The 23,144-nt window shown below is 38.8% G+C and overlaps 1 protein-coding gene across 5 annotated transcripts in view; it reads left to right on the top strand.

Moving 5' to 3' along the window:
* The window catches only part of PPP3CA (protein phosphatase 3 catalytic subunit alpha), a 216,276-nt gene that overhangs the window by 82,592 nt on the left and 110,540 nt on the right, over positions 1 to 23,144 (top strand). For all 5 annotated transcript variants that reach the window (XM_063458570.1, XM_063458571.1, XM_063458573.1 and 2 more), the window contains exon 2: positions 21,694 to 21,894. In XM_063458570.1, the coding sequence (XP_063314640.1) occupies positions 21,694 to 21,894 (201 nt within the window). The remainder of the gene's footprint in view (positions 1 to 21,693; positions 21,895 to 23,144) is intronic.

Consider the following 23,144-nt stretch of genomic DNA (forward strand, 5'->3'; position numbering starts at 1 on the left):
CCAGCCCGGAACTCTAGTTCTGGGCTGGCTCATGGTGCCCTTATGACGTTGTTGGAGTTGAAGTTAACCCTCTGGCGGCAGAAGGGTTAAACTCTGTGTATGCAACATTTTTTTATTATAGAGAAATGCTGTACATATAGACCCCAGGCACCATGACCACTTCAAATCAAGTGATGTTGTCATAGTGCTTGGAGTAACCCGTTAACATATTTCTTTCATACAAAAGACTGTTCAAAATGTGAGATTCACATGTACTATTAACTAGGTCAAGATTATAAAGAAACTAGCTACTCTTGCTACACAATTAAATCTCTCTAGTCTGTCCCTGTTAGTTTACCATATATTGAGTATTGTGACATAACTGCTTTTGCATTCTTCTACAAATTATTATGGTGCGTGGAATAGATTTAATCTTATTGCTAATGCATTAATGTCCTGCTGAGCCATCTGGTGGTTGTATAAATATAGGCTGAGATTCCCTGCCCTCCCTACTGAGAGCACATATCATCAAATTGTTACATGTATTGTTTAGTTTTGTTTTTCTTTGTAGTACTGCAAGAAAATTACAATAACAGAAGCCATGCACAGGAGAGACTTCCTTTCCTGTTAAAAACAACCTGGCTGAGCATAAATCACATGCGGTCGATTCCCTGGGTGATTGAAAGAACACTGACTCTTTAACCACCATCTAAACTACACAAATACAATAGTAACCAACTTTAATTCTCCTAAATTCCTTGTTTGCCTATTCATCCATTGATGTCGATGATGACCTAGGATAAGCTAAACCCTAGAATGTTTGTGGCTAACTGCACAATGTTTCTATGGTAGCTGGAGCCTAGAAAAGGCAGCAACCAACCTATGATTTCATATTAATTCTTCAGAACCACTCATATTGAAAAGAACCATGGCTAGACTGCTAATACTGGGTTTAGGTCTACTGCATGTGGTGTTTTGTATAATATATATATTATTATTATTTTATTTATATAGCGCCAGCAAATTCCATAGCGCTGTACAATATATATATATTTCCATGTGTCAAACCACCATAAAAATGCAAGAACCTATCATATATAGAAAGTGTGAGTGATAATGAGACTTATATTAAAATCATGTTGATTATAGATTGCACAATGGCTGTGGGTTATTTTGTTTGTTTACTATTTATCTACTAGTTATCCTAGTATTATTGAGCGATGTATCATAAATAATATCGGTTATGATGTGCAATACAAATTTGCAGTAAGGTGTGTGTGTGTGTGTGTGTGTGTGTATATATATATTGTACAAATATTATTTTACAGACTTGCGGTTTTAGACTACATCACATCTGTGATGCCTTATTTCCTTCCTTCTATTTTAAATTGCCTCAGTAAAAAAAAGTGTGTGTGTATGTATGTGTGTGTGTGTATATATATATATACACACACACAAACACACACTGCAACACAAAATTTAGAAATGGGAAGTAAGTTTATTTACCACTAAAGAAAACATGGTAATATAAAAATAGTTTAAAGAATGCTGATACCACACCAATCAAATGTGCAGTAGCAGGTTTAAAACAGATATATATCCAATGTCAGTTGGACTTGGAATTGTTCTAACAGCTATTCTTAAGTGTTGTCTAAATCAGCTGCATGTATAAACTTTTTTTTTTTTTTTTAAATGATTCATTCTGGTTAATAAAATAGTATTTCATCCTGCATTAAAGGACCACTTCACAGCCATAAAACCACTCCAGACTCCTAAAGCTTGCTGAAGTGCTTTATGGATGAAGAGCATCCCATAATGACCATTATATAAAAGTGCAGATTTCTATTAGAATTGGCTATTTCCCTGTGAAAAAGCTGAAAGTTTCTTCTGGGGAAAAAAGGGGAGGGCTTGCAATGGCTGCAGTTGATAAAAAGATATACCCCCAGTGAATACATGCATAGCTGAAAGCCACCTCCTACACTGTCCTCCATCCTATGAGAAAACTCTGTATTCTTTTCTCATTCAAGGGCTCTTCACTGATTTATTTCAGTAAATGTAAAACCCGATCAGCACTTGTTCATGGGGATCTGAAGCAGAGCATTATAGGATACAGTAAGTTGACCATTGCCCGTTTGATTTCTGTTACTGTTATTCTTTAGATATAAAAGGTACGTGTGCCCAAGAACTAGGAAACAAGACCAGGCTCACAATCTCTGTTCCTGTTCATCCCAAAGGTGTTCAATGGTGTTGGCCAGTCAAGTTCTTCCACACCAAACTCATCCAACCATTTCTTTATGGACCTTGCTTTGTGCACCAGGACACAGTCATGCTGGAATAGAAAAGGGCATTCCCCAAACTGTTACCACAAAGTTAGAAGCATAGAATTGTCCAAAATGTCTTGGTATGCTGAAGCATTAAAACTCCACTTCACTGGAAGTAAGGGGCCTAGCCCAACAGCCGAAAAACAGCCCCATACCATAGAAACATAGAATGTGACGGCAGATAAGAACCATTCGGCCCATCTAGTCTGCCCAATTTTCTAAATACTTTCATTAGTCCCTGGCCTTATCTTATAGTTAGGATAGCCTTATGCCTATCCCACGCATGCTTAAACTCCTTTACTGTGTTAACCTCTACCACATCAGCTGGAAGGCTATTCCATGCATCCACTACTCTCTCAGTAAAGTAATTATTTCTGATATTATTTTTAAACCATTGTCCCTCTAATTTAAGACTATGTCCTCTTGTTGTGGTACTTTTTCTTTTTAAATATAGTCTCCTCCTTTACTGTGTTGATTCCCTTTATGTATTTAAATGTTTCTATCATATCCCCCCTGTCTCGTCTTTCCTCTAAGCTATACATGTTAAGATCCTTTAACCTTTCCTGGTAAGTTTTATCCTGCAATCCATGAACCCGTTTAATAGCCCTTCTCTGAACTCTCTCTAAGGTATCAATATGCTTCTGAAGATACGGTCTCCAGTACTGCATACAATGCTCCAAGTGAGGTCTCACCAGTGTTCTGTTTAATGGCAGGAGCACTTCCTCTTTCTACTGCTAATACCTCTCCCTATACAACCAAGCATTCTGCTAGCATTTCCTTCTGCTCTATTACATTGTTTGCCTAATATCCAAGTACAGATCCCTGAGGTACCCCACTGGTGACAAGCCCAAGCTTCGAATATACTCCATTGACTACAACCCTCTGTTGCCTGTCACTCATCCACTGCCTTACCAAACTTAAAGATTGCAGTTTATTGATCAGCCTTCTATGAGCAACAGTGTCAAAAGCCTTACTGAAATCTAGGTAAGCAATGTCTACTGCACCACCCTGATCTATAATTTTAGTTACCCAATCAAAAAAATCAATAAGATTAGTTTGGCATGATCTCCTGTAACAACCCATGTTGTTTCTGATCTTGAAATCCATGTGTTTTTAGATGTTCAACAATCCTATCCTTTAACATGGTTTCCATCACTTTCCCCACTACTGAAGTAAGGGTTACTGGCCTATAGTTGCCCGACTCCTCCCTATTACCTTTCTTGTGAATGGGCACAACATTCGCCAACTTCCAATCTTCTGGGACTACTCCTGTTATCAATGATTTGTTAAATAAATCTGTTAATGGTTTTGCTAGTACACCACTAAGCTCTTTTAATAACTCTGGGTGTATTCCATCAGGTCCCATTGACTTACTTGTCTTTACTTTCGACAGTTGAAATAGAACCTCTTCCTCTGTAAACTCATGTGTAATATATGACTCATTTATCCTTTTTCTTAACTGAGGTCCCTTTCCTTCATTTTCATCTGTAAATACCGAACAAAAATATTCATTGAGGCAGTCAGCTAGACCTTTATCCTCTTCTACATACCTTCCTTCTTTTGTTTTTAATCTAACTAATCCTTGTTTTACTTTTCTTTTCTCATTTATGTATCTAAAAAAAGTTTTGTCCCCCTTTTTTTACTGACTGTGCTATTTTCTCTTCTGTGTGTGGTTTGGAAGCTCTTATAACTTGCTTAGCCTCTTTCTCCCTAATCTTATAGATCATTCTGTCTTCCTCACTCTGTTTTTTTTTTTATAATTACTAAATGCTAACCTTTTTACTAATTTGGCCACATCTGCGGAGTACCACAGTGGTTTCTTGAATTTTTTGCTTTTACTGACAAGCCTAATGCAATTTTCTGTTGCCTTTAGTAGTGCAACTTTTAAATATTTCCCATTTCTCTTGGACTCCATTTAAATTGCTCCAGACTGATAATGACTCCTTTACACATATTCTAATTTTAGAAAAGTCTGTTTTTCTAAAGTCTAAAACTTTTGTTTTTGTGTGGTGTGACTCAGTCACTGTTCTTATATTAAACCACACTGACTGATGATCACTGGATCCCAAAACTTTCACCTACAGTAATATTGGATACCAAATCTCTATTTGTTAACACTAAATCTAGTATGGCCTCTTTACGAGTTGGCTCCTCAACGACTTGCACCTCATTAACTTTTATTAGGCTAGATTTTATGCTATCCTTCACATACAGGGCCACCCCTCCCACTTTCCTGCCTTCCCTGTCTTTTCTATATAAAGAGTACCCTGGTATTGCTATGTCCCAGTCATTTTTCTCATTATACCATGTCTCAGTAACAGCGACTAAATCGAAACTATCAGTTGCCATTATTGCCACAAGTTCATGGATCTTATTCCCTAAACTGCGAGCATTTGTAGACATGACTGAAAGCTTATCATTTTTTTAACACACTTACTACAGGCACCTTCTGTCCTTGTTTTGGGGGACAATTGGATTGATGTTTTATCACCCTTTCCCCCCCCCCCCCCCGTTATTCCATTATCTCTCCACCACCTAATTTTACAGTTGGTGCAGTGCAGTCAGGAAGGTAATGTTCTCCAAGCATCTGCCAAACCCAGACTCGCCCATCAGACAGCTAAACTGAAAAGAGCAATTCGACATGCCACAGGACATGTTCCCAATGCTCCAGAGTCCAGTGGTGGCATGCTTTATACCACTCAATTTGACGCTTGGCATTGTATTTGGTGATGTGAGTCTTGCATACAGCTGCGCTGTAATGTAATACCATTCCATGAAACTTCCAATGCAGAGTTTTTGTGCTGATAGTGGACGTCTAGAACTCTTCAATTATGGAATATGCACTTTGTGACCCCGCTTTTTGACCTTCCAGATCGTGGCTGAGTTGCTGCTGTTCCTAAACTCTTCCACTTTCCAGCAATACCACGTACAGTTTACTGTGGAATACCTAGCAGGGATGACGTTTCTAGAACTGGCTTATTGCAAAAGTGGCATCCTATCACAGTACCATGATTGATTTAACTAAACTCTTCAGAAGGACCCATTTTTTTCACAAATGTTTGTAAATGCAGACTGTATGACTAAGTGCTTGGGTCTGATTGAAACACCTAGATTCAATAATTAAGAGGGGTGTCCCAATACTTTTGTCCATATAGTGTAATGGGGTTGAAAAGAAAGGGAAAAAATTTACAGTTCCCTTTTTAGTTTTTTTTCTGGGCTTAGCTATAACAATTTACATAACAATGTTAAAACTGTTAATGAGTAAATAAATGATGAAATCATATACACATTCACATCCTGCCATATACACGGGTGGGCTGATAAGCTCCCAGCATTCCTCTCTGCATGGGAGATGTAATGCAGTGTTTTGAATTGGCTGGTAATGCAGACACAGTCTGAGTTAGATTGTTAGATTTTATTTTTTTTCTTCTCCAAATAAACGTCTTCTGCCAGTCAGACATATAAAAAGCACCTTATAACACAGGATAAGGTTATTTCAATGGTATAGAAACCGTATGTGATTGCAACATCAAAGGCAAATTATCACTGTATGGTAGGGTTCCCCACTTACTGATAGTTGAGTTTAAATTGTCACCTCCGTTCTTGGATAAAAACCAAACACTAGCACTGAACAACAAAGGAGAGTGATTTCCCTCTGCCTCTATTCATTCTATTCATTAATAATGTAGGTGCATTTGTTTGCTAGACAAACATGTTCTTTCAGTGCTTTTGGGATGAGAGTCTCTGCTACCTGAGGCTGTATCACCAAGTACACTTCTAGCGACACGCTGCTGTGCATCTGAATTCAAAATTCAACACTGCATAGCATTCTGCCTTTTTTGTCAAGTGTTCGCATGAATCTGTTCAGATTATTGTATATTACAGCCATGCTGGAGAGATGGAACACTATTGATTATATTGGGGAAGCCGAGGCTGGTTTTCAATTCAGTGGGAACTGGCAGGAAGGAGGACTGTAATGTGCATATAGTAACACATTCTTGGGTGAGTGGGAGAGATCTTATGCATTAACATCGCTGCTGGCTGACTCACGGGAATTTAAGAAAATGCAGAGGATGTAGTGAATAAAACACACTAGGAAATCTTAAATGCATTAAATTGCAGAATATTAGCTGGAATTTAATGTCTGTATAGGATGTATTTTACTTGATTCATTGTTACAGCAGTTAGGTGTGGCTCCATCACGGTTCCATTTGGAATAAAACTCCAGCAATGAAAAAAACCATTCACCCATATTGATCATGTAATGCCCATGATGGCAGACAGTTCTGGGGAAGTGTAGAATACTTGAGCTTCACATACACAGCGTATTTTATTACTAACTAAATGAAAATAGCAAGACTTTTTTTATTTTTTTAAATTGGCAACTATATTTTAAATCGGCAATTATACTTCAGTACACAAACTGTAAAAATAAAGTTAAAAAGTTTAAGTGATAAACATTATGAAGATGACGGAATTTGCTGGCGCTATATAAATGATAAAATAATAAGCAGCCACCATTTGATGGAAATTATTCATTCCTATGTGAAGAATGGGGAGACCCAGATTGGTAACCAACACAGGGCCCTTTGGCATTTTAAACCTTCTCTGTCTGAATGCACAAACTGAGCCCTGCATTAGAGTGTGTCTGGGCATGCCACATGTGCACACCTATTTTGATAAGCTTAATCTCTTTTCTGTGTGCCGTCCTACATATGAATACAATATAAAGTGATCAACTGTTAAATGATATTGAAATTACAATGAAATTTGATTTAAAAAGGTGGAATCTCTGTATTATGGAATAAGAGTAAATATTTAGTTTCCCTTTTACTTTATTAGTTTTTATTGTACATATTGTAGATCGCTAAAACAAATCAAAATAATACATAAACTAATCATGTATTATTCTATAGCTTTTCCTTTAACAAATTTTTTTTCAAATGTTTTAATTATCCTTCAAAATTTACATTGAAAAAATGTATATAATCGAGCATATAGTGTTTTGCAGTTATTGCCTTTCAACATAGAAACATAGAATGTGACGGCAGATAAGAACCATTCGGCCCATCTAGTCTGCCCAGTAGCTGGAATTTTAATGAGTTTTAACGAGTCTGCAGCTAGAAATGATTTGGCAACTTTGAATGTGAACTGCTACTCAAAATTTGACATCCTCTGGCTGTGAAGTAAATCATGATTTCCTCCACTAATCCCAGTGGGAAGAATGGGGTTGACAGTCTCTGTTAGAATTAAAAGCTGAATGCTGTTGGTTAGCTTAGTTTATATTTTGGAGGTCATGACATTTTGTGCACGGTTATTGCTGAATTAAAACAGATTTTAAAAGCCTAGCTGTCTCCTATTCGTGAATCAGCTGTGGGTTGAGATATATATATATATATATATATATATATATATATATATATATATAATATTTAGACGCTCTGGAAACTCCCCACGGCACACATATTCACCAATATGTTAAAGAATTCTAGGAATACAAATTGTTTCTTTTAACTATATCATGATATGATTCCGTATTGCTATGGTCAAGTTGTTCTATTTAAAGGAACACTCCAGGTTAGTAAGAAGATTGTTGTTTAATGCAAAATATGCAAACCTTTTAAAGACACTTTCCTTTAAAGTTTCTGCATTTGCTGCAACTACTCAGGCTATACAGCATCTGCAGTGATTTTCACTAAGAAATGTCCCAGCCTATGTGAAGGCTCTCATTGTAGCAATGGTTTATTGGACATGTAGTTTAGCACTTGGTTGCTATTCCATTAATTATGCAGGATGGATTAAATGAATGCCTAAACTGATAAGAGTTGCACTGTTCAGTTTTTTTGAGTTCTTGTTTGTGATCACTTTATTTTGCAACCATGTATGCATTCAACTACTTGGGCTCTTTCACAGACAAGGTGTTGAACTGTGTGGTTCACGCTGTTTTAATATTTGGATGAACAGATGAATTATAGTTCCCTTTACGGTCATTGGTATTGAGTTAGTAGACTTGTGTGAATGTTTGGTGACTTTTGTTCTATTTTTGCTTTTGCGGAGCTCTACACTTTAATATTAAGCTGTCTCCAATGATAAGGGACATTATTTCACCATAGACTTTGCAAGAAGCATAAAGTCTACCTGCCATGGTGGTACAACACAAAAATTAAATGAAGTTTAATTTAATTTATACATTGCTAGCTAATCTAGAAGAAACCCCTATTTATAAAACAGATTTCCCTACCCTGTCATTTCTTTCTTTTAAGGGCTATGATGGCAGCATAGGCATCTAACAGAGCAACTATGCTACTTTTACTATCATTACCCCTATATCAAGTGTGTCTCACTCTTCCGAGAGGAACATAGGAATTCGGTGACCTATGTCATCATCCTGTGATGTTGGTGCACTGGCGACAATCTCAGTGTGTACGTGTAATAGGAATTGATTGGCCAGTCACAGCAGGGGGCTTGTAAACTAGTAGGGGATCCATTTTTCTCCTGTAGTAGCTGGAGTGGTAAATCAATGTTTCACGTATTGTACTTGCCAGCATTGGACGTGTGTGTTTGTGGAACAAGAAAACCATTCAGCAAATTTAATCGTATTTTTGATTTAACTGTTTATTATACAGAGGAAATAAAGTTTGTCACACCTCTTTAAGATCACCAGTAGTTTTGAATATTAGATGTTGTATAAAATCTGCATCCGCTTGTATTAATCACTTGATAATACTCCTAACTTCAGCTGGGCTGAACGAATCCAATGCCTGCTTATCGCTGGACAAACAAAACTATCCGTTTGTGATTTGCTAAACAGATCAATTAATTTGTCCATCAATAAGCAGGCATTTGATTTGTTCAGTGCAACCTAATGGGATTTGTGCACAAACTATAAACCATAAAATATAATATTTTTGGTGTCCTTAAAATTGGTGTGTTTTTCTTTTGACATACCATTATAGGTGAACTATAACTCTGCTGCGATTATTTTTCTTTTTTGTTATTTTGTTTTTCTTTATCGATATCTGGTCTGTGCAGATAGTTTTTTCCCCAGCTGAACATGCTGATTGAACAGCTCAGAGTAATTTATTTTGTATAGACACACTATGGCATTATACACGGTTTCTTTTTATTATGCAAATATTTTAGGGCTGTAAGGAGTAATTTATTGACACGTCTTGTGCCAAAGGGCTGTGTTTCTTGCTAGCCCCATCTGGAGCACAATGGGTTGTATAATTAGCAAATGGATCTCATCTATTTTGCTTGTCACTTGATTGTTCAGTGGTTACTACAGCTTGTAATTTAAGGCTAAACCTTGACATGTTGCTATAATTTGTCCCGGTATTATTGTGTATTTCTGTCTGGTAGCCTCCAATTTGATACTGATAAATAATGAATTTCGTTCTAACTGCTCCATGCTAGCTGTAGCATACAGAAAGTAATTCAGAGCTGGGGTTTTTTCAGGTGATACAGATAATAATACAATGGGCCTTCCTTACGGCAATCCATCCAATAGCATACAAATAAAAAAATAAAGACTAAAAGAAAACCACTCTATTTTGAGGAATTGATTGAAGCTTTGAAGACCTAAAAGTTTTATTCTACTTTTTATTTAGGCCTTGTGTGGCTATAGCTATATATGTATGTGTGCTGTTTTCAGTACATAGATTTTATAGAATAATTTATTGTATGTTCAGATATACATTTTTTTTGGCAATATCATCCATTTGCTAAACTATTTATTATATTTTATACTACAAATGTTTACAATACCAACCTTCCTTGGTCCCCTGCCCGTACCAGGAGTACACAAATTCATCTGGTTATCATCCTTTCATTAATATTTATTTAGAGGCCACCCTCCAGCAAAATGAAAAATATAAAATCATCCATTATCATTGAGCACAATTTCACACCGGCCCCCTTATCACACTCACGTAGTTTTAAGATTATTTTATGGCATTACCCTCCAAGTGCTTAACATCGTTCCCAATTGCCCTCTCAATCACTTTACATCTTGCATTTACATGTGCTTCAAATGTCTTTTATAGCTCCCTGGCCCATCGCCATCGCCTTCAACTCCTCAAAAATGGGGCATGTCTGGTTTAAATTCACACGAGATATACTTCCATCGTGCTGGCCAGCTTCTCTAGTGCATCTCACTCACAGAACAGTGCTGTAGATATGGGCTGAATGCCTTTTTTGCAGTTTGCACACTGAAAATGTGGCTAATGACCTGCTTGCACTAAGCGAGCAAACCTGGGTTGGCATGACCGGACCCCAAACTCGTGTGCTGATGCTTTTGATCTCAACTCTGCATAATTTCCAACAGAGTTTAATCTTCTGAGCTATTGATGAAAAGTCTGTAAATGTGAGATCTCTGCTCCTCTGTTCCTTTTGTACTGTACTTTTCTCCAGTTGTACAGCACTGCAGAATATATGCGGTTGCTATATAAATCAATTATCATAATAGCATGCTCTGGATAATACTTTTGCCAAACACTCTTCCTAGTTTGATCCACAGGTAATTTATCTTCATACCTAGATGCATAATAATGTTGTAGGGGGGAAAAAGGTGAAATGATAGATTGGGATAGAATTGTATAATCACAGTTGCTGCCAATCGCTTTTTGAAAGCATACTATTGGATAGCAGTTTTTTAGGCATGTGCTATACCAGAATATTTATTCATCTTCCTAAGGTTTTGCATAGTGCATACAAGTCCTAGACAGATGATTAACTTGCTCCCATGGCATTTTACACGAGCCCAGTCACGGATTTAAAGGCAGGCACCTGTTGGCACAGACATTTACTCACTGTGCAAGCACTGCTGCCCAGTTGTGGCTTCCTCATTATTTGCAGCAGTTATTTTACTGGACTCAAGGTGGGCAAGTAAATGCCAGAGATATCCTAGAAAATAAAAAGTTAATTGTAGTCAAAGAGGCATCCTTGTTTGGTGTGCCAGTAGGCTGATGCTTTCTCACCCTAAAGAGAAATCTGGCCCTGCATGTGCATGTCATGTAATCTGCTGTTAAACAATAGCTTGCCTATCATTTGTTTGTGTATTAGCCTGTCCAACTTTGCATGGTAAAGATAGGCTTAGAGTACAAGCCCAGCACACTCAGCTTATCATTGTTTCCCAAAGATTAGTGTGGATATTCACTTCCGCATTCACCAAGTCATAGCAGAGGGGCTGAGTGATAGCTGTGGAGGGTCCAGTTAGAGATAGATAGATATAGATAGATATCTATCTCTAACTGGACCCTCCCAGAGCCGATCTCTATCTGGGCCCCCCATAGCCCTGCGACCGCGGTAGTTCTGCCACTGTATATAGATGGATCCTCCTACAAACGTCTTGCATCATAACCATTACTGCATCCATTATTCACTACCGTTTAAGGCTATTAAGATATTAAGAGGCTAAAAAGATTCTCTTTTTTTCTTTGGATCTCAATGCAGTAAATAATGTACCATCCACGGACATTGAATGTAAATAATAAAGAGTATATCAAGCAAGCAACATGTTGATGGCCCCTTCTGACAAAGATGGCTGAGCTCCAGTTTTATAATTATTTTGTAAATGCCGACAGTGAATGCCAAAGACTAACCCACAGCACGAATGATACATGATTCATAAGTAATAGTGTTTTCGTGCTGTTAAAACATCAATCTGAAATACTCATCAGAACCCCTGACCCTCTGTGCAGTACAGCTTCCTCTTTTCTTACAATACCTTGCCTGCTCCAGTTGAGGAATATTTAAAATATTTAAATCACTATTTTTAACACTATATGACAGATCCGGCTGTTTTCTTGTGTTTTGCTCTAGAATTTTAATTTTGTTCACTGAAGCTTTTTTTTTTTTTTATTCCTTCCACAAAAGTCATCATTTTTCTTTGCACAGTCTAGTATTTTTATTATATGATCTCATGTAGATTGTCCATATTTTGTAACAAAACAACAAATGTAGCAGTAACAAACTAACATCTATGATAGTCTTATACGTTCTGCTTTCCCTGTATTCCGTGACATTGTTTACATTCCAGTTGGCAGGAATTAGCTGTGCACCATTGGTGGTCTATGGACACGATCACTGTAAATTGTTACAACTCTAGATGGACTGTAATGACGTGAGCAAGTGAAGACTTGAGCAGGATTAAAGAACCACTCCCAACATAAAAAAAATATACCTACTTGGGTGTGACAGTAGATAGAAAAAGGGTTATTGGAAAGGATAATCTGTTTAAATGCCGTAATGCTTAAACTGTAAAGGCTGGTATTTTTCCAGTGTTTATTTTTTTCCTTTTGTTGTTTCATTTTGCCAACCCACTTACTTCCATGATTAAAAATAGATCACCTCTAAAAATACATAAAACAGGATCACTTGTTCAGGAAACGCCCTGCAAATGCCTGATTGTGTTTTGTGTAAACACTGTAGCACCCTGCTAAGCATGAATTGTGCATCATTACCTTATACTCACTAAAGTGCAGTGCTTGCATAGCAATGGTTACTTTTTAACAAAAAAAAACCAAAACAAAACAAAAAAAAGCATTGGTTAAAGGACCACTATAGGCACCCAGACCACTTCAGCTTAATGAGGTGGTCTGGGTGCCTGGTTCAGCTAGGTTTAACCCTTTTTTCTATAAATATAGCAGTTTCAGAGAAACTGCTATGTTTATAATAGGGTTAATCCAGCCTCTAGTGGCTGTCTCATTGACAGCCGCTAGAGGGCTTCCGCGTTTCTCACTGTGATTTTCACAGTGAGAAGACGCCAGCGTCCATAGGAAAGCATTGTGAATGTTTTCCTATGAGACTGGCTGAATGCGCGTGCGGCTCTTGCCGCGCATGCGCATTCAGCCAAAGAGGAGGAGAGGAGGAGGAGAGTTCCCCGCCCGGCGCTGGAGAAAGAGGAAAGTTTAACCCCTTCCTCCCCCCAGAGCCAGGTGGGAGGGGGGCCCTGAGGGTGGGGAGGGTGGGGGGGGTGGGGGGGGCACCCTCAGGGCACTATAGTGCCAGGAAAAAGTGTGTTTTCCTGGCACTATAGTGGTCCTTTAACTACATAAATGGAAAACTAGAGCAAATTAAAGTAAAAGTCATTGACATTATGATGCTTGGTGTCCCCACTTTTGAGATGAACTAGTTAAAGGGACACTACCGTCACAAAAACAACTTTAACTTAATCAAGCAGTTTTTGAGTATAGATCATGCTCCTGCAGTCTCACTGTTCAATTTTCTGTCATTTAGGAGTTAAATAACTTTGTTTATGCAGCCCTAGGCGCACCTCCCTGCATGTGACATACACAGCCTTCTAAAAACTTCCTGTAAAGAGTCATCTAAAGCTTGACCTTCCTTTATTGCAAATTCTGTCTAATTTATAATTTCTTACCTCCTGCTCTGTTAATAGTTTGCTCGACCCTGCAGGAACCTCCTGTATGTAATTAACGTTCAATTTACAGAACAGGAAAAAACAAACATTTAAAGTAAGTTAATATCTGATTCAAAATAAAACCATTTTGTTTTTTATCTACAGGATGTTTGTCACAGACAGGGGAGGTGTGATTAGAGCAGTAAAACAGTTACAAAAGCGATTTAACTCCTAAATGGCAGATAATTGAGCAGTTAAACTGCATCATTAAGTTAAAGTTGTTTTGGTGACTACAGTGTCTCTTTAAAGAGACACTCCAGGCACCAAAACAACTTAATCTAAATGAAGCTGTTATGGTGCCAGAAGGAGTTAAACCATTCTTAAGGAGTTAAACCATTCTTGAAGATGTCCACTCTTCCCCTGGCAGCATCCGGCTTCTGATTTTTTACTTGCAGGAAGCATGGAGTGCCACCGGGCAGAGGCGCCGCTGATTGGCAGAGAGCGTTCATCTGATGTACATTTCTTTCCAAACCAGTTTAGTGAATAGGGAGTCATTAATTAACAGAGAGCATTAGCTGATCGCTCTCCGCCAATCAGCGGCGCCCCTGCCAGACTGCACTCTGTAAGTAAAACTTCAACTTCAAGATGCCCGGAGTGTCCCTATAAAGAATATAGCTAAATAAAAAAAAATATTTAAACTAAACTGTACTTTATAAATATGTTATATTTAGGTTTTGTGCAAACGTCTTTCTCTAGCATATATTTGTGTGGTTATATCATGTCTTATTGCAGTAATTGCTAGAATTGTGTGCATCATTCTCATTTTAATTGTGAATTGTAGTTTTATCGTGCAATTTTTTTCCATCACTACTATATTTTTTTCAACATCTTTATTAAAAACAGGCACACATAGAAGCTTTCATCTTCGACAAAACACAATAAAAAAAAAAAAAAAAAAAAATTTGAAGAAAATAAAAAAGTTACTGTCTTGTATCAGCCACATGCAGGTTACTGCTTGTTTTGCATCAAAACCCATGATGCTTTTGTCTAAAAAAGGTGCGTTTAAAACACTATTACATAGCTAAGGGTTCTTCAATAAATGCAGCATGATGTCTATGCACGTATGTGCTCATTTGCATATCAAGCTGGGAATTCGAGAATAGTTGTGGAAACATGATTTTCTTTTGGAATTTGTGCCCACGGTGGAATTACCAAAGTGTGTCTGCATGTGAATGCCCTGTATAACACATGTAAGTTAAAAGCGCACATACTCTTAAATGTAGCTAGGTAGGCACACACAGTGAGAGATCTAATTAGGTCAATAGAAGAATAATTTTAACTCCCCTAGTACTGTCTAACCTCTGTTCTGCAAGTAGTGTCATCATACTTCTTGCTTAACCCTTCCATGTTTTAAATAAATAAATAACTAGAAATGTATACCTCTTAGGTGTACCACAGGTAAAAGCAGTGTATCTGATATCCCTGTACTCCATGCCCTTAACAGAATTGAACTTGTGTGGGTCTTATACTGCTATTGTTCCTTTTTTTTAAGAAATGTTATACAAGTCTTGGCGAGATGGTCTCTCTTCTTGTAAAATTATCCTTTTCCTTTTGTTGATTTTGGTCTGTCTTATTTATGGGCATTGTTTCAGTTCAGAAAGGAAAAAAATCTAACAAAATAAGCCTGATCACTAAATATTGAAATGTAGTTGTGACGGACCGCCTGGCACTCCAGCCGGGTGCCTCCGTCAGTCGATGCTCCTAGTGCTCACTGAGGAATCCGAGCACTCCACTAGACACCATAAGCACTGCAGACCCCACTTCCAGCGATACAGCTGCGCCGGGTTCTCGCCATCCTTCACCCACCCTGGACCCAAGACCCGGATCCAGCTTCCAGTGGGCAGACCCACGGCCGGACTGGGAATACAAGGCAGCCCTGGAAAAAAAAAAAATCTATGCCAGCCCCATAAATCATTGTGCCATATATTGTCGCATGTAATATGTAAGGCTATGTCTTGCCACCCCAGATGATTGAGTAATATATACGTGACAAGACCAATCTCGCCACTGTGCATTGGAGGAGCCTGGTTGCCTGCCTGCTGCCTTTTGACTATGAACCGGCATTTAAATACTTTATTTTCCTATGCAGAAAGGTCAGAAAGGTGTATTCATGTATTTCTGCCCTGGCGTTCGGTAGATGAACTCATTTAACCCAGATAGCAATGCCATGGAGCCTATTTGTGTAATAAAAGACTTTGGCTCCTTGGCAATTGAACTGTATGTGTGTGGTCTGAGCGCCATTCAGTAATAATATGCGCTCAGACCTAAGCTATCTGGGGCTATGTTGCATGTCTGTATTTTATGTAATAAATGTAACCTTGTGTATTTTATTGTATTTTACTGTATTTTGCTACCATGTGGCTAATGGAGTTTTGCCTCTGTCCTTGGAGATAACTGGATTACGTCTCAATTATCTCCAGGATAGAAGACTCTGTGGAACTGGTTTTGGGCAGAAAAGCCATGCTTCATTTGGTCACAAAGGACTTCGAACTATCTTTTGAACCAATGGACCAATTTGGATGATTTTGACATATGTTTGTATTTGGAGTATGCTGATTATGTGAATGTGATGCATACTTTTAACCCCTTAAGGACACATGACATGTGTGACATGTCATGATACCCTTTTATTCCAGAAGTTCGGTCCTTAAGGGGTTAAAGTTATGAATAATGTTGAAAAACTGTATTTCTCTGCCTGTGATAATTACATTACCCATTGTGTAAGGTAATTGTTTCACAGGCAGAGGGGAGGAATTTGTGTGGGAGTGTCTGAGTGTATTGTACATGTTTATTGGTTGTTTTCCAAAACCCTGTGGGTGGTACTAATGTGTTAGAATGTGTATATAAGAACAATAAACCCACAGCTCTGTCTGTTCCTGCTTGACCCTCAAAATGGAGCCTTGTCTCATTCTTGGGGGGATTTATTGTATGCTGTTCCAGTTTGACTGCTAGGAGTGTAAACCTTTCGTATGGTTTTTCCTATCCGACTGTTTACAGCATTCGTATGTTTGAGAGCATTCGTATGCTTCTCCGGTTCGGTGGATTGGTGTCTACAGTAGCTGTGCCTGGGTTTTTATGCTTGGGGTACCGTTACTATATATATCTACAAACAGTGTTTCTTGGCACTCACCCTTTCATGTGTATAGTTAAATCTAGCCTGGGTGCAAGCCAGGCTATTTTTTAATGCTATACCTATTGGAATAAACTACCCCTTTTTTCATCTACCAAGTCCTTGGAGTGCATCTCTTTATATATATATATATATATATATATATATATATATATATATATATATATATATATATATATAATAATGGTCCTTTCAGAGTAAAATGTTTAATTATACAGTAAGCATACTCACATGCAGACACAGACAATCTCACTGACACACACAAGCTCATTGATACACAGCCTCATAGACAAACAATCTCACTGATATACATAAGCTCACTCACTAGCAGGCGCACACACACGCTTAATGTAGTGGTTCTGGTGTCTATAGCCTGTCCCTGCAGGCTTTTCAATGTAAACACTGACTTTTCAGAGAAGTCAGTGCTTACTAGTGACACCTCTAGTGACAGTTACTCAGACGATCACTAGAGGTGCTTCCTAGTGACACTTCCTAGTGACACCTCTAGTGACAGTTACTCAGACGATCACTAGAGGTGCTTCCTGTGTCACCTGTTGCTTTGTCAGCATTATGGCAGTAAAAGCATTATGGGAGATGTAGTCCTTAACATTTAAAGTGCTGAAGGTTGAATACCCATTGCCCTAACGGATGTCCAAACAGCCCTCCCTTCCCCTCCCATTAGTTCTGTAGTGCTCATTTTGTGTCATTTTGGGGTAGCTTATCTAGTTAAAAGAACACGTATCCCTATGTATACACAAAGTCCCACTATTAAAATAAAGTAGTATATGGTGCAGAGTTCTTTGCATTTAGATGTTAACGTGTCATTGATGAATATAAAGAAGTACCCAGCATGACTACATTACCAAAGTCCATTTACATATTTTGAAAGTAAGAAAAATAAAACCAGACTGGATTAGTAAAATGTGCTGCAGGAAATCGACGTTCACATCTGCTATTATTTGATGGCAAATGAATATAAACTTTGTGATAAAGTCTAAAACCTGACAATAAATGAGTACATTGAATAATAAAAAAATATTGTAATATCATTGATAAGATGTTAATAGTACTGTAGTACAGCTCTAGACAATCAAACACACTCTATTGTGCATTATCCCAGCCATAAGCATAGTTGACAACAGTCCTGAATTTGCTGGGACAGTCCCAGGAAAACTAAACATCCTGTCCCACATATCAGGGGGGGAACTACAGCCAATGTAGCTGCTTCAGGAGTCGGACCCACAGGAAAATGGAGAGGAATATGTGTATGTCTGTGAGATTTTTTCAGTGTGTGTGTGTCTATTAGTATGTTTGTATAGGTGTGTGTGTGTGTGTGTCGGGGTGCTTGTGTGTGTATTAGCATGTGTGTATCTCTTTGAGTCTTGCTGTTTGTGTGTGTGTGTGTGTGTCTGTCAGGGAGTTTGTGTGTGTGTCTGTCTGTCAGGGAGTTTGTGTGTGTATTAGCATGTGTATATCTCTTTGAGTGTTTCTCTGTATGTCAGGGTGCTTGTGTGTGTGTGTGTGTGTGTGCTTACCACAAACTGCCCTTGGCAAAGTTGGCAATGATGTTTAAGGAGTCACTAGAAGACACTGACAGGTTTAATCACTGAAGATTCCCAATGTACAATGAAGGAAAAGGAAGTCAGGTGTACTAACCTCTTGGCTGTCCCCAGCAGTGTAGTGTTAGGAACAGCTGATCTCAGGGTCTCCACCTTGCTCATCTTGTTGGGACCTTGGGCTTGGGGCACATGCTGCCTAAGTTTGGCAAAACCCATGTTTTGCTGGGTGGGCTAATGGCGGCCGCAGGGGAGAGCTGTCTGCTCCCCAGCACTCAGTTTAATGAGACCGGGGCCGGAATATGACGTCATATTCCGGCCCCGGTCTCATTAAGTAGTGCGCGAGGGCGGGGGAGCACAGGCAGCTCTCCCCCGCGGCCGCCATTACCACTCTCCCTGCCTACGGCCATTAGCCCACCCAGCTATCTGCCCGGCCCCAGGTGCCGACGGCCCACCGGGAAATTTCCCGGTATCCCGGTGGGCAAGTCCGGCCCTGGGCAGACCTCTCCTACTCCCAGAGAGCGTAGCAGGAACAGCTCTTATAAGAGCTAGTGATTATAATTCCTGGGGAGTATAGTGATATAGCAATCCCCAGGATAGATACAGCTGTTTCCTCCACACATGAGATGAGTCTCTATGTTGAGGGTAAGCAGGAACAGAATTTGAATGGAGGCACACTGGCCTTTCATGCAAGTTTCCCAACAAGGGTGACACTAAGGTGGACCTTGTTGGGCACAGGGACACAAAGTGAATAAACCAATAAAAACAGTCATACAGTGAGGCACTCCTATACACAAACAATAGAATCTCTCCTCGGTGCTTGGGAGATAATTGAATCAGGGATTGTACTAATCTAACCCAATTATCTCCAAGCACAGAAAAATATACAATTTTTATGAAACCCCAAAAAGTACCTTTAAAAACGCATAAAAGTTGCATCCCCTGATAGCCTAGATTTGGGTGAACAACATATTAAAAAATCACCCAGATTGGTTCAGGAATTTCCTGGAAATCATAGTTTTGACCAACCGTGCACATGGTCCTATGCCCAAAACAGTTCCAGGGAAATCAGTGCTAACAGTCGGTCAAGTTCGGTAGTCTTTTACACGTTTCCCTGCATGGCCCACAGTCTGTGGGCAGGAGGCTGACAAACAGGCCCCTCCAAGTACAAGTGGCGAGGTTACTTTTGCCACAGTAGTGTATTGAAAACCACTAATTTAGGCTAAAATTACCAATCTGTGCAATAGCCAACTCAACTAATATTTACAAAATTGTGTTATATGGTTTTTATTCACTGCAGTTTGTTGTTTTCAGAAATTAAACTTAACATTTTTTTTTATGTGAGCCATATTATTGAGTTAAAGAGATGCAAAAGATTGTAATGAAGGATGTTAAAAATATAGTTATTTTAAGAACTGATCTCAAATTAAATGCCAATTTAAAACGACAACAAAAAAACTACTATTCTTACTCAGAACGGAAGCATTTATCTGTTAAGCACTTGGGAAAAAACAGTCAATTGAACATTTTTTTTTTTATAAACAATAGTGTTTCGGGTGCATGTGTAGCCATTAGGAAGCTCAGAATTTATAAAACTTTACTCAAATAATCTTGATTTAATGCAATTAACTGCTAGTGAATTATTTATATCGCACATTAAAGGGAAACTTCATTTAAGTGAGATTTTCACAGGCCACTTCATTTCAGTGAGATTTTGTTATTGATATTGGTGCCTGCCCCTGTTTTACCCCAGCCAGTGAACACATTGCTGTTCTGCAGTAAAAATGTTTCCATTGCAGGGTTAGCATGCCTCTAGTGGCTGTCACAATGGTAAAAGTAGCAGGTAGTAGATTTGTATGTATGTAGATTAGTTGTGTTAATAAAATGTGATTTTAAAGAAATATGTTTCTAGAAATCCATACATTCTCACAGTTGCTGGAAATGGTTATGTCTGAGTGCGTTCTTTTATGGTGTTTTCCAAAATTTTAGAAGAAAGATCTCATCTCATTAGGAATTTAAATTTTTTTGTGTGTGAGGTATACCTTCATTACTTCTGAAATCATAAGACCAGCCAATGGTAACATTCTTTAGGATATTTTAGATTAGGTATATAATTGACCGTTCAATTACCAGTGAGGTCAGCTTCCTAAAGCTGGGTTTTAAACAAAAGTGACATGATCTCATACATCTCCAATAATATGAGGGCATGTAATGCATGGGAGACTTAGCGAGATTAGTTTGCTGAGCTGAACTGTAATGATGCTTGTACAATTACTGGCTTTTATCAACCACGCTGGAAATAATTTTCCATTTCTATTCATATGAGTTAGCCTAACATCAATATAATTATGCAATTAATTAATGGCATTTTATGTTACCGAACAGTAGGTATCCTGTGGTATAACAGGATCTGAATTTAAATTGTCATTATGTACATATATAAATCACTGCTAGACTGCTGTAGCCCAGGGCTGAGGCATGAAGCCTTGCCAGCTTTTGGCCACCCTCTCCTGTAACCAAATAAGCAATAGCAGTATGATCCTTAAATGAATTGGCCAAATTAGGTAATCCAGTACATAGACTGCACCTATTCATATACTGCATAAACATGATATGTGATAATATATTCAATAAACATATATACCTATGACCTAAACATGAGTTCTTTGTGTTTGCGTAGTCCATGCTTACATACTACCTGACCACATAACAGAATGACAAATTATTTCATGGGATGGCATAATGGGAGAAAGAGCTGTGCTAGAATGCAGGGTAATTATAACTGATGGTAAATGATATGCTTGTGTAGATTAAATTGTCCTTTAGGAGACCACTGCTTGGCTCGATTTGTTGAGTTGTGAGTTAATCCTTGTTCCTTCTGTTGCATCGTTTTAGCATACCTCCCAAAAGTCTTATTGTCTTAGGTGGGGGTTCTACGTGGCTGCTTCCAGGGACAGCAGACATAATCAGCAAAATACCACTGTCCCCTTTTTCCACTTTCATACCTTCTAATAATGGCAAGCATGCATATTATTTCACTAAGCTTCTGGGTTACAGAACATGTGTAAAATATGAAGCATTATATAGTTGTTATTATGGAAAGAATAGTGTTGGGCAGGTAGTTTTAAAACATATGGGGATCTACCCCTGGTGTAGACCTAGACTACTTCAAACAGATTAAGCTTTTATCATATGTGGGAAATACAAATATAACATTTTATTTACTTGCCTAAAATGTCAAAAATCTATGGGCTTTATTAATGAAACTTATTTTTCTGTTCTCCTCAGCTGTACCATTTCCTCCAAGCCATCGGCTTACTGCGAAAGAGGTGTTTGACAATGATGGCAAACCCCGGGTAGATGTCCTCAAAGCTCATCTTATGAAAGAGGGGAGGCTCGAGGAAAGCGTTTCTCTTCGAATAATAACAGAGGGAGCATCTATTCTTCGCCTGGAAAAAAACCTCTTGGACATCGATGCACCAGTCACGGGTGAGCAGTGCATTCTGGGAAATTATCATACTAAAATTGACTCTTTTGGCTGTTAAATCTTTGTTGGTCACAGAGTTAAACTTTTGATTATTTAACCCATTTCAGAGATGGGAAGGAGGTGGTACATATTTCGTATAGATATGCTGTTCTTTCCTCATACCTAAAAGGCATAGTTGAAGCACCATAACCACTACTGCTTATTGATGTATCATGGTGCAAGGACTGTGTATGTGCAGTTCTTTTCTTGAAATGCTGTTAATACAGAGAGAGAACTTTATTTGCCAAGATGTATCTTTACCTCTAGCAGCTTGCACCAGTCATCATGGATTTGCAAGCAGTGTTCTGTGAATGCGCCTGTTTGTGTGTGTCTGTTGAAGCATGCACAGGCATACTACACTAAGTGTTGGGATTGGAAGACACACACACACCCAATGCTGGGATTGGGAGACACAAATTGTTCATATTAGAGAACACAATTTCAACATATATACACTGCTTGGACTTGGATAATGTTTTTAGCAAACACACAGTGGTGGTAATAGATAACAAATTATCAGCAGAAATTAATTTCAAATTCAAGCCCAAAGTAGCCGAATTGGAAACACAGCTAAACTACAGAATTTTTCTAGTCTGAAAAGACAGTGTTTACATTAAAAAGCCTAAAGGGGGTGGGGGGGGGGGGCGGAGCGCGGAGCCAAGCTATAGAACTGAATGGTCACAAGCCTGCCGAGCTTCGTGCACAAATGCATAATAACCAAGCTTTTAGCAACACAGATCCCAAGCAATTAGACCCCCCTGGACCCCCAGGTTCCGGACGATAATATGGGTCGAAAAACCAAAAAACAAAGGCCGGACAAGCCGAAACAGGGCATGAGTATAAGCGACCTATGGCGGCAGGCACGTGGAGACTCGCTACCCAAAATGGCCGCTTACATGGGAGAGAGCTCAGACTTCTCAGACGACCAAACTCTGGAGCCGGGAGACCTCCACCTGCCTACACCGCGGGAACTGAACTCTAAATCAGCACCAACAACCTCCAAACCGGATTCAGCACCGGTCACTAAGGCCGACATACAGGAATTGCTGGCAGGGCTACGGAAGGACCTCCAAGCGGACATGGCAACATTCCGCAAGGACCTGCAAGGCCTGACCGGCCGCATGGGAATCCTGGAAAGCGACTCACATAATGTAAAGGAACAAGTCACTCACCTACACAACAAAATTGCAACGCTCCAGCACCAGCAACTAGC

This window comes from Pelobates fuscus, chromosome 6, assembly GCF_036172605.1.
Source record: "Pelobates fuscus isolate aPelFus1 chromosome 6, aPelFus1.pri, whole genome shotgun sequence".
Taxonomy (NCBI): Eukaryota; Metazoa; Chordata; class Amphibia; order Anura; family Pelobatidae; genus Pelobates; species Pelobates fuscus.